General features: G+C 34.9%; 2 protein-coding genes across 3 annotated transcripts in view; both read left to right on the forward strand.

Moving 5' to 3' along the window:
- The first annotated feature begins 1,259 nt into the window (after positions 1 to 1,259).
- Positions 1,260 to 8,409, forward strand: LOC109085786 (nuclear receptor coactivator 7). The gene is made up of 8 exons (XM_042740316.1): positions 1,260 to 1,431; positions 2,881 to 3,031; positions 4,786 to 4,814; positions 4,888 to 4,915; positions 5,012 to 5,150; positions 6,092 to 6,228; positions 6,355 to 6,428; positions 7,717 to 8,409. Exons 1-8 carry the CDS (start codon positions 1,406 to 1,408, stop codon positions 7,850 to 7,852), a joined length of 720 nt encoding a protein of 239 aa, XP_042596250.1. The 5' UTR covers positions 1,260 to 1,405; the 3' UTR covers positions 7,853 to 8,409.
- A 2,352-nt stretch (positions 8,410 to 10,761) lies between these two features.
- Positions 10,762 to 18,891, forward strand: part of azi2 (5-azacytidine induced 2) — a 14,614-nt gene continuing 6,484 nt past the window's right edge. The window contains exons 1-7 of one of the 2 annotated variants that reach the window (XM_042741844.1): positions 10,762 to 10,936; positions 12,363 to 12,585; positions 13,952 to 14,068; positions 14,155 to 14,254; positions 15,129 to 15,271; positions 17,510 to 17,571; positions 18,664 to 18,794. In XM_042741844.1, coding sequence (XP_042597778.1) covers positions 12,370 to 12,585; positions 13,952 to 14,068; positions 14,155 to 14,254; positions 15,129 to 15,271; positions 17,510 to 17,571; positions 18,664 to 18,794 — 769 coding nt within the window. In that variant the 5' untranslated portion in view covers positions 10,762 to 10,936; positions 12,363 to 12,369. The remainder of the gene's footprint in view (positions 10,937 to 12,362; positions 12,586 to 13,951; positions 14,069 to 14,154; positions 14,255 to 15,128; positions 15,272 to 17,509; positions 17,572 to 18,663; positions 18,795 to 18,891) is intronic. The other variant, XM_042741843.1, reaches the window with a different exon arrangement.

Raw genomic sequence — 18,891 nt, forward strand, 5'->3', positions numbered from 1 at the left:
TCATTGTTTTAAAACATACACACACACACTCACACTCACACGCACATACACACACACATACACACACACACTCTCTCTCTCACACACACACACACACAAACACACTTGCTCTCTCACACAAACACACACTCAATCACTCTCTCACACACACACACACACACACACACACACACACACACACACACTCACACACACACACACACACACGCACACACACACACTCACACCCACAACACACACAACACACACACACACACACACAACACACTCACTCACTCACTCTCACACACACACACACACACTCACACACTTTCTCTCACACACACACACAAACACATTTGCTCTCTCACACACACACTCACACACACACACACACACACACACACACACACACACACACACTCACATCACACTTCACACACTCACATCACATACTACACACACACACACACACACACACACACACACTCCCTCACTCTCTCACACACACACACACACACACTCTCTCACACACACACACACACACACACACACACACACTCACATCACTGTCACACACACACACACACACACACACACACTCAATCACTCTCTCACACACACACTCACTCACACACAAACACACTCACACACACACACTCTCTCATCTCACACACACACACACACACACACACACTCAATCACACTCCCACACACACACACAAACACACACACACACACACACACTCACACCACACACACACACACACACACACACACACACTCAATCACTCTCTCTCACACACACACACACACACACACAAACACACACACACACACACACACACTCTCACACTCTCACACACTCACTCTCACACACACTCTCACACACACACTCTCACACACACACGCACACATACTCTCTCACACACACACACACACACACACACACACACACACAATGTTCAAATCCTGCAGCGTTCCCTCAGTGTCCAGGTTTACTCAGAGAAGGGTGTTTTTGGAGCCGTCCGTGGCTGTGCATGCAGGACTCACATGCTGAGAACAAGCCGCTGATGCTCTCAGTGAGTAAACAGTGTTTAATCAGGTTTTTATTATTGACATGAAACATGATGTGCTCACAAGTAGCTGATATTTCCTTCTCGTGGTGTTACTTTAGATAGGACTTTATCTCTTTGGCAGCAGAGGAGCGCCGCTGAAGTTAATGTGTGACCCGCTCTTCTGACCCAGTTGTGAAATGGACTGGCCTTGAAGGACCTTCTGGGAGGGTTTTGTGAGAAAGCAGCTTATCTCAGCTCAGATGCAGGTATAAAACACAGCGTTCATCTCGAGAGTCAGTGTGGATTTACATGAACCTGCATCTTCATCATCATCATCTTCTTCTTCAGTCTGAGCTCGTCTGATCAACATGGGTGTCGCGTACAGCGTGGGAGAGTAAGTTACGCTTCGTCACCGACAATCACTGATCAATCCCAAATCATGCATAACAAAGCTTGTTAATCAGCACTGATGAGGATAAAGGCTCTTTATAGTGTAATAAGAATCTTTAAATGATTGAAATGTTTATCAAACTAATAAAACATTATTCTTTTAAGAACTGATCACTGAAAGCTTCTTTGGGGAAATTAAGAAATTAAATTCTGTATTTATTTTATTTCTTTGTTTCCAAAAATTCTGAGTGAAAATGCTCAAGTTTTGTCAGACGTTGAGTTAAATTTGAGACAGGGTTATTATATTTAACTAAAACCGAAAAGAATTGTGTTACTTTAAATAAAATAAACATAATGGAGATCAAATAAAATAAAATATTAAAAAACTTTATTGTTGTTTAGTTTAACTTGAACTACTATAAAATAACTAAAACTCAATAAACTAAAATAAATAAGAAATATAATAATAATGTAATTAATAATTATCATTAAACACATTTTTATATAAATTATTATTAAATAAAAAAATGACAAAAAGAAAAACAAAATAAAAAAATTAAAAATAAAAAAAAAAAATACAAACAAAATAAAAATAAAATTAATATTTAATAAAATAAAAAAATGACTCAGTATTTGGCTTTTTTGCATCTTGAGCTTCAATGAAAGCAGGAGAATCTGAACCAGAAATGGTTTACTGTAAAAACACCCTTTGAAACCTTTATATTTAAAAGTGTAGTTTGAGTAATTTAAGGAATTAAAATGGAATAAAATGCATGAACTGTAACGTCTGCAAGTGCAGTTTTTAATAATGCATTTTGTGTTTTGCCTATAATAAACTACAAGAAAACTAACAGAAATCTAATATAAAAAACCAACTAAAACACAATAAATTAAAAATTTTTAATATTTTAATATTATTATATTATATTTAATAAATGAATTGGTATTGAACTCATATTTAAAACTCAATTCAGATTCACACTTCTCAAATTCTAATCTTTCTGTCTTTTCTTCTTTTGACATCTTTGTGAAGAACAGGCTCGGAAGTGCGTTACGTAGAGTCTTTGGCTCTTTCCTGCTGAGTTCCAGTTAAGGCCTCAGTCACCGTTTCTTACGAAGCATGTGGATTAATTGTGGATTGTTTTCTTTTTCCTTCATGCATGTGAAATTGGCTGGAATATCATGTCCAGATGTGCTGCTGGCACAGTAACAGAGGGAAAGCGGGAATTGCGTAACTAAAGTCTGACGCTGACTGTAAAAGCATGCACATCCAGTAATAGTGTACATTTTTCAGTCCAGTGATTCACACGAGAGTTTCTGAGGTCAGATTCAGTGCATTTGGTTGATATGCATGAATTGCATCTGAGTTAGGGTTTGTGTGAACGCTTGCATGATTTGCGTCCGAAGCAAACCAAAGCTCGGGTTCTCAAGCGTGTTTTCTGCTTCCCTTTAGAGTCGATCATCTGTACACGTTCTTCGTCCAGTGGTCTCCAGAGACCATCTACAGCAAACACAGCAGCAAGCCGGACTTCCTCAGGGTCCATCCGGAAGCGCTCGACGTGATCGACTCTTTACTCAGCAATACTGCCTCCAAAAAATGGGAGGTGAGTCATTTATGCTGCATTCTCACAGTTCAGAAGTATGGCTTTGGGTTTATTTTCTGCTGCCGCAACAATAAAACCAATGCAACACGATAACACAACTACATAAAGGATCAACATTCAGCTCCATGTAATGAAACACAACAATTATAACATCATAGTAGAGTAACAACAGTAAAATATATATAATACACAAAAAAAAAAACTAAAAAAAAAATAATTCTCTAAAAAAAAAACTACCTACTGTCATCAGCTGATCAGTGTGACTTCTCTGCTAGTAGCAAAGCTTAATCATTAAACCGCGATCGATAAGACAAAAAACTGGCGGTGAGTTTGTCAACAATGGGTTTACAGTTAATATACCTCAAAAATTAACAATTATTCCAATTAAATCACAAAAAAAAATGACATCACATGGCAGTTAATATGAAGATTTATTTGAATGAAATCACAAAAGAAAATGACGTCACATGGCGGTTGTCATATGGTTTTGTGATAAAGCAGTTGGCAGCATGTGCACAAACATGGACAGAATGTTTGTGCACATGAGTAAAATTAAATATTTTTCAAGAAAATTGAATTTAAACTCAGTCTGAGGTATTTGGATTGTAGAATTAAATTAAATGCAGTTCATCTTGACGTATTGATTATTTTAAAACTCAAAAATTATAATATACAGGACATAAAGGCAATTTCATGGTGCACAAATATATGTGTGAGATTACATTTCATATTTCTAAAGAAATTTGTAAAAACATATAACGAGCATCAATGAACATGAGATGTGCCCAGCTTTTTCATCTTTCTCCTCTAATGCATTAATATAAATAGAAATCATCACAGAGATTAGAGATATTAAAAAGATGAATTACTGAGTGTACTTTCCCATGGTGGAGGAAGAAAACCTCTCCTTAAAATCAAACATTAAAAAAGATAAACATATTTTCTTCGGCTGCTGCAGTTGCCAGAAACAGAATTTCTTCAGCTGAAGCAAGCATGACAATGCAATATTTTTACATTGTGATAACATTCAAATACTACATACGTATTTACAAAAAAAAAGAGTTCTAATCTAACAAAACAAATTTAAAAATAAAAAATAAAAAAAATAAAAACAAACTAACAACTATTGAAATGTCAATTATATACTGAGATACTATTATGGTTAAAATATTAATAAAGTATCTCAGTATTAAGTATAATCAGGTATCAGTGGAGTGAGTGTTTTTATTCATTTTTCCAGTCAAAACACAAAGCAACACAAATGCACAGAAAATGCATGATGTTTTGTGAGTGAGCTCATTAATGAAGGTATTTTCCAGCGGGTGGAGGTCGAAAACTCTCCTGCGAGCAGTGACACGCTTCCTCTTCTGTCGCTCTTTCTCTAAAACGAAAGTAGAGTTGAAATGTGAGATGGGGGCGAACCCATGGGTGGAGAGATGAAGCAGTGAGGAGGAGAAACACTGCATAAACACACTGTTCACGGCCGCTGTCAGATTCAGATCAGAGAGAATCAGTCAACATGAGGCCCGTGCAGCAGAGCATTAAAATCTTATACTATGCCAATAAATCTGACGAGCCGTTTGTGGAGGTGAGCTTTGAAGAGCGTGTTTTATGACACAGTCTGAGCTCAATCCCTGTGTGGGATTCACTGGGAAACGAACACGTGGCGCTCTGATAGAAGACAAAAAAAAAATAAAAAAAAAAGCAACACACACGCATTAACTAAATCATGTATCTCCTCTGTTTGTCTTCAGATCGTTACTGTGAAGCAACAGAACAAGCGGCCCTCCCCAGACTTCAGAACCCGAAGACTCTGCAACCCGATTATCAACAGACCAATAATAAAACAAAGAAAGATCCTCAACTAAAACAAATCTAGAACAAGTGAGTGCGCTTTTATGAAATGATTCATTGAAATATGCATTGCATGCACTGAAGGTGTCTGATGCATCGGTGTGATTGACTGATGTGTGTTCACAGCTGATGAATCACATCCCGGCGCGGACGCAGGGTTACTCTTGGAAGCTGGTGTACAGCACCGCGGAGCACGGCACCAGCCTGACCACACTATACCGACAGATGAGAGAGTTAGACAGACCCGTCCTGATGGTCATCAAAAGCCACAATCATGCATTTAAAGCAGTTATGATAGAGTGCAATGCAAGGCAGGATTGTTAGATGACAGGTGCACATGTGTTATTCCTCAAACACAAAAAAACAATTTAGATGACAGGTGCACATGTGTTATTCCTCTAACATGCAGCATCAGTCAAACTGTGAATATGTGCATTTATATAAATTCACTTCAGCTGTGTTTAAACTCTGTATGAATTAGAATCCCAAAAACAGTATTTCAAAAAATAACAATCAATGCATATTTACTGTGTTATTAAATCTAAGATCAAATGCATTTAACATATAATATAAAACAAATCAACTCACACATCAAAGAAAGTATACAATACACAATTATACAAAGTGACTTGCATTGCATTGAAAGTATATATTTGATCAGTTCATGCATGCAAGCAGGGTTACTATACTCAAATAAAATTAAAACAATAAAAAAAAACATAAATAAAAAAGTTTAAAAAAAATACAAAAAATAAAAAATAAATAAGTTTATATTAATACAATAAATATAAATAATGAATAAAATATTTAAAAAACATTAAATGTTCTCTTTTTTTGTTTACTTTAAATGAGTGTCTAATGTTTTTTAATTTAACTTCATGTGCTAAAAAGTAAAACTGAAAGCAAATTAATAAAACCTACTGTTTAGATACTAGAGAATGAATAAAAAATCAACCTAAAATTTAATTAACATTTTAATTTAATTAAAATTAAAACAGAATTTTTTATAAGTAATGAATAAAAAAAAAAAACTATAAAATCTCAAATATACTAAAATATCACTGGTTGTTAGATCCCTTTTGTATTGTTTGAGTGCTTTTCAGTTTTTTACAATCAATAAACAAACTGACTAAACAACAGAAATGCTTTTGTGTCGTGCAATATTGTAAAACATTCATATCCTGTAGCTTTCACCATCAAGCTGAGATACTGATCTGATAAAACAATCTGTTGTTCTGAATCCTCAGGTTTTTGGAGCGTTTTCCTCCGATCCGTTCAAAGTCAGCAGCTACTGCTACGGGACGGGAGAGACGTTCCTCTACAGCTTCAGTCCAGAGTTTCAGGTATTTGCTGGTATTTACTGGTTCTGGTTCTGGTTCTGAGTCTGGTTCAGATCTTCCGCTGGAGTGGAGAAAACTCCTACTTTGTGAGAGGATTCCTGTTCTGACCTGTGTTTGGTTCCTCTGCAGATCTTCCGCTGGAGTGGAGAAAACTCCTACTTTGTGAGAGGATTCCTGGACTCTCTGCAGATGGGAGGAGGAGGGTGAGTCCTTCATCAATACACACATTAAACCAATGACAGAGCTTTATCACAGTCCGGCTGCACCGCTTTTATGTTTCTGAAACAATGAGTTTCTTTTGCTCAACAAGGCTGCATTTATTTGATCATAAATACAGTAAAATAGTAAAATATTATTACAATTTAAAACAGCTATTTTCTATGTGAATCTCTGTTAAAGTGTAATTTATTTCTGTGATGCGCAGCTGTATTTTCAGCATCATTACTCCAGTCTTCAGTGTCACATGATCTTCAGAAATCATTCTAATATGCTGATTTACTGCTCAAGAAACATTTCTGATTAGTAGCAATGATGAAAACATATATATTTTTTTATGGAAACCGTGATACATTTTATTTTTCAGTATTTACAGATGAATAGAAAATTCAAAAGAACAGCATTTATTTGAAATAGAAATCATTTGTCACATTAGAAATGTCTTTACTGATCAATTTAATGTGTCTTTGATGAATAAAAGCATTTTTTTAGTGAACCGCCATTCATAATACTAAAGGGAAAGTTGTTTTGCATTACTATTTGTCACTTCTGCTTTCTAAACGTGGAAGTGTAATAAAAGTATATTGAGCAACTGTCATCTTTCACACTCTCATGACTTTCATTCTTCTGTTAAACACAACATTACATCATGTTTCTGCTTCTGCTTTTGCTTTATGGAAAACAAAACTACATGATGATTTTTACTACAGGCTCATATCTATGGAAGCCTGTTTCTGACACAGAAAAATAAAATAAAATAAAATAAAATAAAATAAAATAAAATAAAATAAAATAAAATAAAATAAAATAAAATAAAATAAAATAAAAATAAAATAAAATAAAAATAATTAAATTAAATTAAATTAAATTAAATTAAATTAAATTAAATTAAATTAAAATTCTAATAAAAATAATTAAATTAAATTAAATTAAAATTCTAATAAAAATAATTAAATTAAATTAAAAGGTAATTGCAACTTTTCTCCCACAATTCTGAGTTTATAACACTCAATTTATTTTAACAGAATTGTTTTTTGTTTTTTATTCAGTGGTGGAAACTAAAAAAATCTGAATTATGGGATATAAACTTGCTATTTTTTTATATATCTACAGTTTATATCTTGCATTTCTGAAAAAAACGTATTATTTAAATATTAATAGTTTACGTAGAATTTCCCTGTGCATGCATGAACTGAGCAAATATAGTTTTAATGCAATGCATCTGCAAAATGCATGGATGTGAATGTGAATGCTCTGTTGTCTGTCTGTGTTCAGGGGTCCGTTCGGCTTGTGGCTGGATTCAGATCTGTATCGCGGCTCCAGTTACTCCTGCAACACCTTCTGCAACCGTCCTCTCAGCCTCCATCACGACTTCACCATCCGGGATCTGGAGGTGTGGAGCTTCGTCTGAGCGCAAACCGGTTCCTGCCGTTAACACCGCTGAGAAGAACAACACCAAACTGCCACGACTCGTCTGTTCACTGATCTCTTCCTCATTCGAGAGCCGCTTCAGAGCTTCTGCCAAATCAAGAGGAAGAGTAAGTGTAAAGACAAGTTGAGGCAGGATTTGGGGCTTTAGTTCCCGTTTCCAGTAACTGTAAGCATTCCAGTGGCCTGATGGAACCTGAACACATTGCTCACGCCCCGAGGATCAAGCATGCTGCCTACATAGGCGACATTGCACACTAGATTTGACACAAGCCCTTGAGTACTACTGACGCTCCCGGTTTAGTGTCTTTACTGTGTTTTAAATTGCACTTAGAGGACGAATGTTCTACTGATTTTGGATTTGAAAGTAAAAACGGTTTGCTGTGTGATAGTGATTGTACTACTACTGATTGTTTTTTACTCTATTTAATATCTGTGATCACATGTTGAATTGTTTTGGGGTTTTGTGTTTGTCATGCAGTGCTGGCGCTGTGTTTCAGGGTTTGGGGTTTCTAATAAAACACCTTGTTTTTCATTAAACTTCTCTGTCTAATAATTATATTCATTAAACAAAATAACACTATTAAGTAAATCATGCATATACACAAGCGTCTGCCAAATGCATTCATGTAAATATCAATGAAGAAACAGAGGTTTAATTCTCAGGGAATGCATGAATTGATCTAATGCATATAGACTGAATGCAACGGATACAAGCGTCTGCCAAATGCATTCATGTAAATATGAATTTTCAAAAAAAAAAAAAGAAAAACCGAAAAATGTTTCTGGTCCCTATTGACTTCCACAGTACATAAATTTCTTCCAATAATATCAACGTAAAATAAAACATCAACTAATCCATTTAACTGATTTTAGAGGGGAAAAAACAAAAAACTACATTTTGAAGAAGCTCATAACTGTGATCAGCTCGCGGGACGAGATGATGCTCTATCCCCTTTAACATGATTTTATCTTTGATCTCAAACAAAAACTACATTTTTAGTTCCCAAATCAAACAATATTGAAATATATATCACCAATAACTTTAAATCCTTGATTTCAAACTCTTCCCATCTAACAGAGAATGTTCTGGCAAACCTCCACTAAAACTTATTTAAAGAATGTTCGTTCAAAATAATGTTCGCAGGTCTCAAATATATCATTTTCTAAAAGTAATCACAAAAAAAATCATATAACAAAAATCAAAATTAATCACAAATAAAATATATGCTAAAAAAATATAATTTTACAAAACCAATAAAACACTTAACATTTATAAAAACAACTAAAAAAAAAACAATCTGAACATTCACTTAGAACACATATGTTTGCGTGAAAAAACATTCTTAAAAAACTGAGTTCATGGTCTGAAAACAGCGCTCAGAATAACATTTTCATAAACTAATGTTAGAACACCTAGTTTTTGTTTATCTTCAGCATTACCTGATCTTTAGCGGATTATGATTATCTTAAAATTTTTATTTAACAAATAACAGCTGCGTGTGAAATCAGCATTACCTGATCTTTAGCGGATTATGATTCGCGGTAAACACAGATTTAGCAGATTACTTTCTTCTGATTCATGATTTTAACATTTTTATTTTTTGAAAAACACTTAATCAGTTTATTTCACAGAACTGTTTTTTTTTTTAATCAAGTTCAAAATATAATATACATGATATATATCCTTAAATTTAAAAATATAAAAGTGACACACATATCCATCACAAACTAACATCTGAAACTTTTTGGCATCGGCCGACATCTTGTAAAAAAATCTTAAAGGTGTCACTCATGATCCATCAGGTCATAAAATTGTACATAAAAATGAATTTTTTAAATACAACCAAGGAACATTTGCTCATAAAATTTAATATAAACCCTGCGGATCAGTCGATCATTAACAGAAACCATTCACAGGAAGAAATCGCAAACCCCCGGCGAGATCAGTCGATCATGTACTATCATGAACACCTTCGCTTTCTACCCAGGAAGAAAGAGGTTTCTAGGGAAACAGAAAGAGTTTTGCTTGAGCTTCACACATGTGATGCAGAGTTTCTAGTTTTGTTTCAGAACTGTGCAATTACACCCTTGACAATAAACCATAATCAAACTATATCAGAATAAATCCCTTATGGTTTTCATGAACAACTGTGAGCCCTGTGAGAAGGATCCTGGCTTATGTTGGAACGACCAGGACAACACCAATTAAAAGAACAGTGCAGCCTGAAAAATGAACTCATTGCTGAATGTTGTTCACTTCTCAGGCCCTGCGAAGCTAAATAAGCGTTTTGTGTCTGCATCAGATGTGGATGACAATGTTAGCTGTGGCATCAGTGTCGCACTGTGCAGTTTGAATGTTGTGCCCGTCAGAATGAGAGCCTCAGACAAACATCACAATTATATCCACAAGTATCCACCAGCACGTTTTTTTTTCAGTCCATCAGTTCCTGCACTTGGAGAAGACAAAAACTGACACAAATCCACGTTAAGACTTTTTAACTCAAATACATAGAGTCTATAATCCATAATAACACTTCCTGCAGTGAAAAGTGTTGTCGGTGTCTGAATCAGGAGAGAAATCTGCACAGATCAAGCAGCGTTTAACAGCTCTAAACAAATATGTGTCTGGATTCTGATGTGAGAGGACAAACAGGATGATTGCACTTTCTTCACACTGGGTGAGGAAGTGTTGTTATTGTCGTATTATTTTATTTGATTAATTATTTATTCGCGAGTCTCTGGCGCCTCCTCGCGGCACACTGCTGTAACTGCAGCACAACGACACGCTGAAAAATACAAACATGCATAATAACGCTAATATCGTCATTGACCATCTTATCATGTGAAATAAATCGATTTCGTCTTATTTAAACAGTGCGCGCGTGCAGGAACGAGCGCGACGACGCAGATCAGTTTCCGCCGGAAGTCCAGTCGCAGTGAGCAGAGAGAAGCTCTTCCTGGAGAGTGTTTGTGTGTTGTCCGGTCTCTCAGCCCCGCTGGTTTTCTCTCTTTATCATGGTTTATTCTGGTGCTGGTGTCTGCTGTCCGCGCTGACTGCTGTCTGGTGAGTGCTGCGCTCATATTTCACATCAGACGTCATCAGAACAATGCAGCGTTTGAACATAAACACGCGGCTTCTCTGATGTGTGTCAGGATTGTGTCGCGCGCAGCTTCTCGTTTGTGTGTTTATGTGTGTGCAGCTGAGAAGGACAGTCGCTATCTCTGCTGTAATACTGTAATAGATGAGTTCAGGATCTGTTGTGATTGGGTTTATTTTCACTTGTGTTTGTCATTTTGTCCTCTGCTTGCTGTCATGTTCTTTCTGTTTCACTTTGAGCCAAAGCTGATCAATACAACACAAGAAAACATCTCTCTGTTATAATAAACCCCTGTCATACTTACTCTCCAGTCATAGTTTAGATTAATATCAACATGTTATGTATGGTAATATTGTAATATTTTACACTATATCAATTTTGTTAGAAATCATCATTGGTTTCACAATGCAATATTATATTACTATATTACACTGGATTATTTCATATTTAAAATTAGAAATTATTATAAAATTGCACATAAAGTCTTTTATTATAGGCAAAATTTTAAGGTTAGACACTTTGTAAAAATTGTCACAGCCAAACTAATATAATATAACAATTTTGTTGTTAATGTTCTTTAGAAGTAATTATTTAATTTATTGATTTTTAAACATTAATTATTAATCTGATCTATTAATATCAGCCACATCAGTCTAATGGCCTGTATAATCATAATAATAATAATTTTCTGTTGTGCATTAAATGTTTTTAACTCTCTGACACATTACTATAAACTCTTTTTTATTATTTGTTGCATGATATAATATTATAGTGTAAAGCGAAATAAATACACTTTTTAAATATAAAATAATCTTCTGAAATATAAATAATTGTGATTTAACGAATTCAAAAGATTGATTTCAAAATAATAATACTAACAATTACCGTATTAATGTGGTCCAGTGATCAGCCACAACTTTCTATATTAGTACACTGATGGCCAATAATAATATTAATAATAATAATAAATATAGTTTACTTAAATAGCAACTTTCATGCATAGAATGCATCTCAAAGGACAGAACATAAAAACATAAAAAGTGAATTAAATATTAAATATATAATTTTTATGTCAATTTATATTCCTAAAAATATATTGAACACATAAACATAACATTAACATATTTTTCTTAAATATATACATGCATGTTTTTGTATTTATATATGCATAATAAATACACACACATATATTATGTAAACAAAAACTTTTATTTTGGATGCGATTAATCGTTTGACAGCACTAATGCAAATATAAATATTTTATATATAAATCTAACATATTGTTCCTTAATATATGCATGTATGTGTAACAAATACACAGTAAACACACACACACACACACACATATATTATGTAAACATAGAGGTTTATCCTGGTGTGTTTGTTCCTCAGCTCTGGTATGGAGTCTCCAGCGGTGGACGATGATATCTGTATCCTGAAGCACGAGACGGCGTATGGGCCGCCCGAGAGCCCCGTGTCCGTGTGTCCCGGAGACGAGTCGGTGGCGTCTCACTTCGCTCTGGTCACCGCCTACGAGGACATCAAGAAGAGACTGCGAGACACGGAGAAGGAGAACGGGCTGCTGCGCCGGAGAGTCAAGCAGCTGGAGGACAAGGTGCGTCTTCATGAGGAGGAGTAACACAGGAGTGAGCACGAAGGGTTAAATCTGAGGACTGTCAAGCACTCACATTAATTATTCACTGAATCTGTTTTGCTGTGAAGTGTATTGCATTTTTAAAAGATGAAATATTTATAATGTTGTTAAATTGGTAAATATCATTATGTATTATTATTGAAACACTGAATATGATTTTTTAGAAATTCTTACATTTTAAAAATAGCTATAGTTGTATTATTAAATCAATTTTATTGTACTATTATAAATTAAGGTGCTAAATTATTACAAATTATATTTTTCAATTATTTAGCCAATACATTATTAAATGTCACTAGTAAAATATTATGTATTACTGATATAATAATAATTATTATTATTATTATTATTGTCAATAATATAAAATTATTTTATTGTATAAAATTATTCAATATCACTAGTAAAATATAAAGTATAGTATATTATTGGATTATTATTTTTAATTATGTTAGTTTATTCAATATCACTAGTAAAATATAAAGTGTTATTATATTATTGGATTATTATTTTTTAATTATTTTAGTTTATTAAATGTCACTAGTAAAATATTAAATATGATTGAAATAATAATAATAATTATTAATAATAATATAAAATTATTTTATTGTATAAAATTATTAAAGATCACTAGTTAAATATAAAAAAGTATTATTATTGGATTATTATTTGTAATTGTTAGTTTATTACTAGTAAAATTTAAAAATTACTATATTGTTAAATTATTAAAATAATTTTATTGATTTAAATTATTAAATGTCACTATTAAAACATTACATTTTATATTGTTCAGTTATTTAATTATTTTTATTATTTAATCTTACTGGTAAAATATTAATTTTTTATTGTTGAATTATTACATTTTTATATGATTTTATATGACTACTATTTTGTCAGATTATTTAATTATTTTATCATTAAATTATTAAATGTTACTTGTTAAATATTAAATAATACATTATAGAATTATTTTATATTATTAAATTGTAGTAGTAAAATATTAAGTTGAATTATTAAATTACTTTTATTATGTGAAATTAAGTGTCACTAATAAAATATTAAATATTATGTTGTTGAATTATCAAATTGGACAGTCAAATACTAGTAAAATATGAAATGTTATTAGTAAAATACAGTAAAATCAAGTTAAAATAGTTGTGTTTGTTTGTTAGTAAACCAAAAGTTGACGCATTTGGAGCCAGTGATCACAAGGCTCTGTAAACTGAGAAATGTAACGCTTGAATGTGTTTTTTTGTTTGAATCCTTCACTAAAAGGTGTTTATTCCTGCTGGGACGTGTGTAAATCATCATTTTGTGTGTATTTCCGCAGCACTTCCGTCCTGAAGCGCCTCCGTCTGAAGGACCGCAGTACATGAACAAAGCCTTCAGTGCGTACCGCGGTATCTACATCGAGAAGGAGGACTTACAGATGGAGCTCAATAAAGTGGTACTTCAGCTGCTCGTCCTCCTCGTGTTCGACAGACAGACCCTCATGAGTGCAGATAATAAACTTATTTCTGCCTCTTCTTCCAGAAAAAGGAGAAGCTGGATTCAGAGAGGCTTCTGACGGAGCAGCTGCAGGCCAAAGAGCTGGAGCTCCTGCAGCTCCGATCAGAGATGGAGACGAGCCAAGGTGATATTCATATTTTCATGAGTTATGACATAATCGTGAGTGTTTATGAAGATCATACTGAACAAAATCTGTGAATAATGTTGCTGCAAATGCTTTCTGTATTATCCATTTATTAAATAATATTACATTTTAAATCATTAAATAATACAGTATTAAGTTATTAAATAATTCTTATGTTTTTGAATTACAAAATTATTTTATATTATTAAATGTTGCTAGTAAAATATGAAATATTCTTAGTAAAATACAGAGAAAAATCAAGTAAATAAATTAAGGCATGTTTTCTGCACTGTTTCTCAATAAATTATATTAAATTAAGTATTATTCAGTTATCATTAAATATTATTGCAATATTAAGGTATATAATGTTATTTATAAATGCATATTAAATCATTAAAATTTAATATTATTGCATGATTAAAGTATTAAATATTGTGTTGTTGAATTATTAAATTGTTATTGTTGTTATAAAAATAATAAATGTTGTTGAATTATTAAATCATTAAGAGTGGCTAGTAAAAAAGTTATGTTGTGAATTATTAATTACATTATATATTGTTAAATATTACTAGTAAAATATTAACTAGTATTACTGAGATACAGTAAAAACATAGTTTAAATAATTAATGTTCTCAGCAAATTAACACAAAAATTATACTTAATAATTTTTATTTTGGTATAACAATGCATGTAAACAGTAAGATCTATCCGAGTAAATTTTTACTAAAACCCATAAAAATGAAATATGACACACTGAGGCTGTGATGATGTGAACAAATTGTTATTATCTAGTATATTGTGATTGTTCAGTATGGCCTGTTGCATTGGATATTGCAGTTCAGCAGTTGTTGTAATGCTGTTCTTCTCGTGTCAGTGATGAAGAGTCTGACGGATACGGCGGATTACTGGCAGGTGGACAGATGCAGCAGTGACATGAAGATCCACTCTCTGCAGGAGCAGCTGGAGCGCTTACAGTTAGAGAACGACGCGCTGCACAAGCTCTGCAGGGCCGGACAGGTGCGCTACACCACTGCTACACCTGTGTTACACCCCCACTACACCTGTGTTACACCCCCACTACACCTGCACTACACCTGTGTTACACACCAGCACTACACCTGTGTTACACCCCTGCTACACCTGTGTTACACCCCCACTACACCTGACCTACACCTGTGTTACACTACAGCACTACACCTGTGTTACACCCCTGCTACACCTGTGTTACACCCCCACTACACCTGCACTACACCTGTGTTACACTACAGCACTACACCTGTGTTACACTACAGCACTACACCTGTGTTACACCCCTGCTACACCTGTGTTACACCCCCACTACACCTGCACTACACCTGTGTTACACTACAGCACTACACCTGTGTTACACCCCTGCTACACCTGTGTTACACCCCGCTACACCTGTGTTACACACCAGCACTACACCTGTTTTACACCCCTGCTACACCTGTGTTACACCCCCACTACACCTGCACTACACCTGTGTTACACCACAGCACTACACCTGCACTACACCTGTTTTCACTACAGCACTACACCTGCACTACACCTGTGTTACACTACAGCACTACACCTGTGTTACACCCCCACTACACCTGCAGCACTACACCTGTGTTACACACCAGCACTACACCTGTGTTACACCCCTGCTACACCTGTGTTACACCCCCACTACACCTGACCTACACCTGTGTTACACTACAGCACTACACCTGTGTTACACTACAGCACTACACCTGTGTTACACCCCTGCTACACCTGTGTTACACCCCCACTACACCTCTGCACTACACCTGTGTTACACTACAGCACTACACCTGTGTTACACTACAGCACTACACCTGTGTTACACCCCGCTACACCTGTGTTACACCCCCACTACACCTGCACTACACCTGTGTTACACTACAGCACTACACCTGTGTTACACCCCCACTACACCTGTGTTACACCCCTGCTACACCTGTGTTACACACCAGCACTACACCTGTGTTACACCCCTGCTACACCTGTGTTACACCCCCACTACACCTGCACTACACCTGTGTTACACTACAGCACTACAACCTGCACTACACCTGTGTTACACTACAGCACTACACCTGTGTTACACCCCCACTACACCTGCACTACACCTGTGTTACACTACAGCACTACACCTGTGTTACACCCCCCCTACACCTGCACTACACCTGTGTTACACCCCCACTACACCTGCAGCACTACACCTGTGTTACACCCCCACTACACCTGTGTTTCACTACAGCACTACACCTGTGTTACACCCCCACTACACCTGCACTACACCTGTGTTACACCTACAGCACTACACCTGTGTTACACAACAGCACTACACCTGTGTTACACCCCCACTACACCTGCACTACACCTGTGTTACACCCCCACTACACCTGTTTCACTACAGCACTACACCTGCACTACACCTGTGTTACACTACAGCACTACACCTGTGTTACACTACAGCACTACACCTGTGTTACACTACAGCACTACACCTGTGTTACACTACAGCACTACACCTGTGTTGCACTACAGCACTACACCTGTGTTACACCCCCACTACACCTGCACTACACCTGTGTTACACCCCCACTTACACCTGCACTACACCTGTGTTACACTACAGCACTACACCTGTGTTTACACTACAGCACTACACCTGTGTTGCACTACAGCACTACACCTGTGTTACACCCCCACTACACCTGCACTACACCTGTGTTACACCCCCCACTACACCTGCACTACACCTGTGTTACACTACAGCACTACACCTGTGTTACACCCCCACTACACCTGTGTTTCACTACAGCACTACACCTGTGTTACACCCCCACTACACCTGCACTACACCTGTGTTTACACTACAGCACTACACCTGTGTTACACCCCCACTACACCTGTGTTTCACTACAGCACTACACCTGCACTACACCTGTTTCACACCCACTACACCTGCATCATATATCTGTGCAAGTTTTTTAAATAAAATATTACAAATTGTAAATAAATGTACTATATATATATATATATAAAATACATCATGTAAGTTTATTTGTCTTGTTAAATAAAGTATAACGTAGTGAATAAATTGATTCAATTAATATAAAAAATAATATATGCAATATTTATTTTTTATTAAATTTTATATATACATTTTTTATTATTTAAAAAAAATATCACGCATGTCTCATGGTGTTCTTCTCTTTACAGGACGTCTGTGAAAACTGTGTAGTTGATGGTGATCAGTCTCATGAAGCTTTGACAGAAGTCAGGTATTTATGACATTAATTATTGTTTCCTGTTTTATGGTGCCTTCAGTGCTGCCAGTGTCCACTAGAGGGGGAGATTGTAACAAAAATGAGATGAACAATGACATGACATTCATATAATGGACACACATCTCATTTTCACCAAGTGTAAATCAAGGGAGGGGTTCTCACAATTATAAATATATATATATATTATTATTATTATAATATATATATATATATATTATTATTATTATTATTATTATTATTATTATTATTATTATATATATATATATATATATTTTTTTTTTTCTTTCTATATTTCTAGGTATTTTTATAGTATACACTACCAATCAAATGTTTTTGAACAGTAAAATTTTAATGTTTTTTAAAGACATCTCTTCTTCTCACCAAGCCTACAAGTATTAAAAAAATTAAAAGTATTAATTTGTATAACCCCCCCCCAAGAAAAAAAAATATACTGAGCCCAAGCTTTTGAATAGTATAGTGTTTAATGTTATAAAAGATTTATATTTCAGATAAATGCTGTTCTTCTGAACTTTCTATTAATCAATAAACCTGAAAAAATTCTACTCAGCTGTTTTCAACATTGATAATAATCAGAAATGTTTCTTGAGCAGCAAATCATCATATTAGAATGATTTCTGAAGATCATGTGACACTGAAGACTGGAGTAATGATGCTGAAAATACAGCTGCGCATCACAGAAATAAATTACAGTTTAACAGAGATTCACATAGAAAACAGCTGTTTTAAATAGTAAAAATATTTCACAATATTACTGCTTTGCTGTATTTCTGATCAAATAAATGCAGGCTTGGTGAACAGAAGAGACGTCTTTAAAAATCATAAAAAATCTTACGTTTGACTGAGAGTGTATTTCTTAAATTCTTCATATGTATAGTAAAACCTGCTAAATAACTGAAATAAACATAAATAAATAAATATAAACAATATAGACATATTTGAAAACAACATCAATGAAAAAAAAGAAAAAATAACTCTGATAGACACATCCACGCTGTGTCACGTTAACAAAAGTGTAACTTCAAGAAGAGTGTTATTAGCAGAAGCGCTGCTGTGTGTTGTGTTCAGGGCGATGGGCATCGTTCAGTCGTATCAGGACGTGCTCGGTGAAGTGTGCCGTCTGCAGTCAGCCCTTCAGTCTCAGTCTGAGCTGCTGAGGAAGATGAGAGAGAGACCAGCGCTGCCTGTCTTCAGACGCGGTGAGCTCACATGACAACAAGACCTCAGCCTCTTTCTGCAGCACAATAACTCAGAAAATACGATGCTTTTAGTCATTTAAAGGGGTTTTTGTTTCTG

This window comes from Cyprinus carpio, chromosome B16 (assembly GCF_018340385.1).
Source record: "Cyprinus carpio isolate SPL01 chromosome B16, ASM1834038v1, whole genome shotgun sequence".
Classification (NCBI taxonomy): domain Eukaryota; kingdom Metazoa; phylum Chordata; class Actinopteri; order Cypriniformes; family Cyprinidae; genus Cyprinus; species Cyprinus carpio.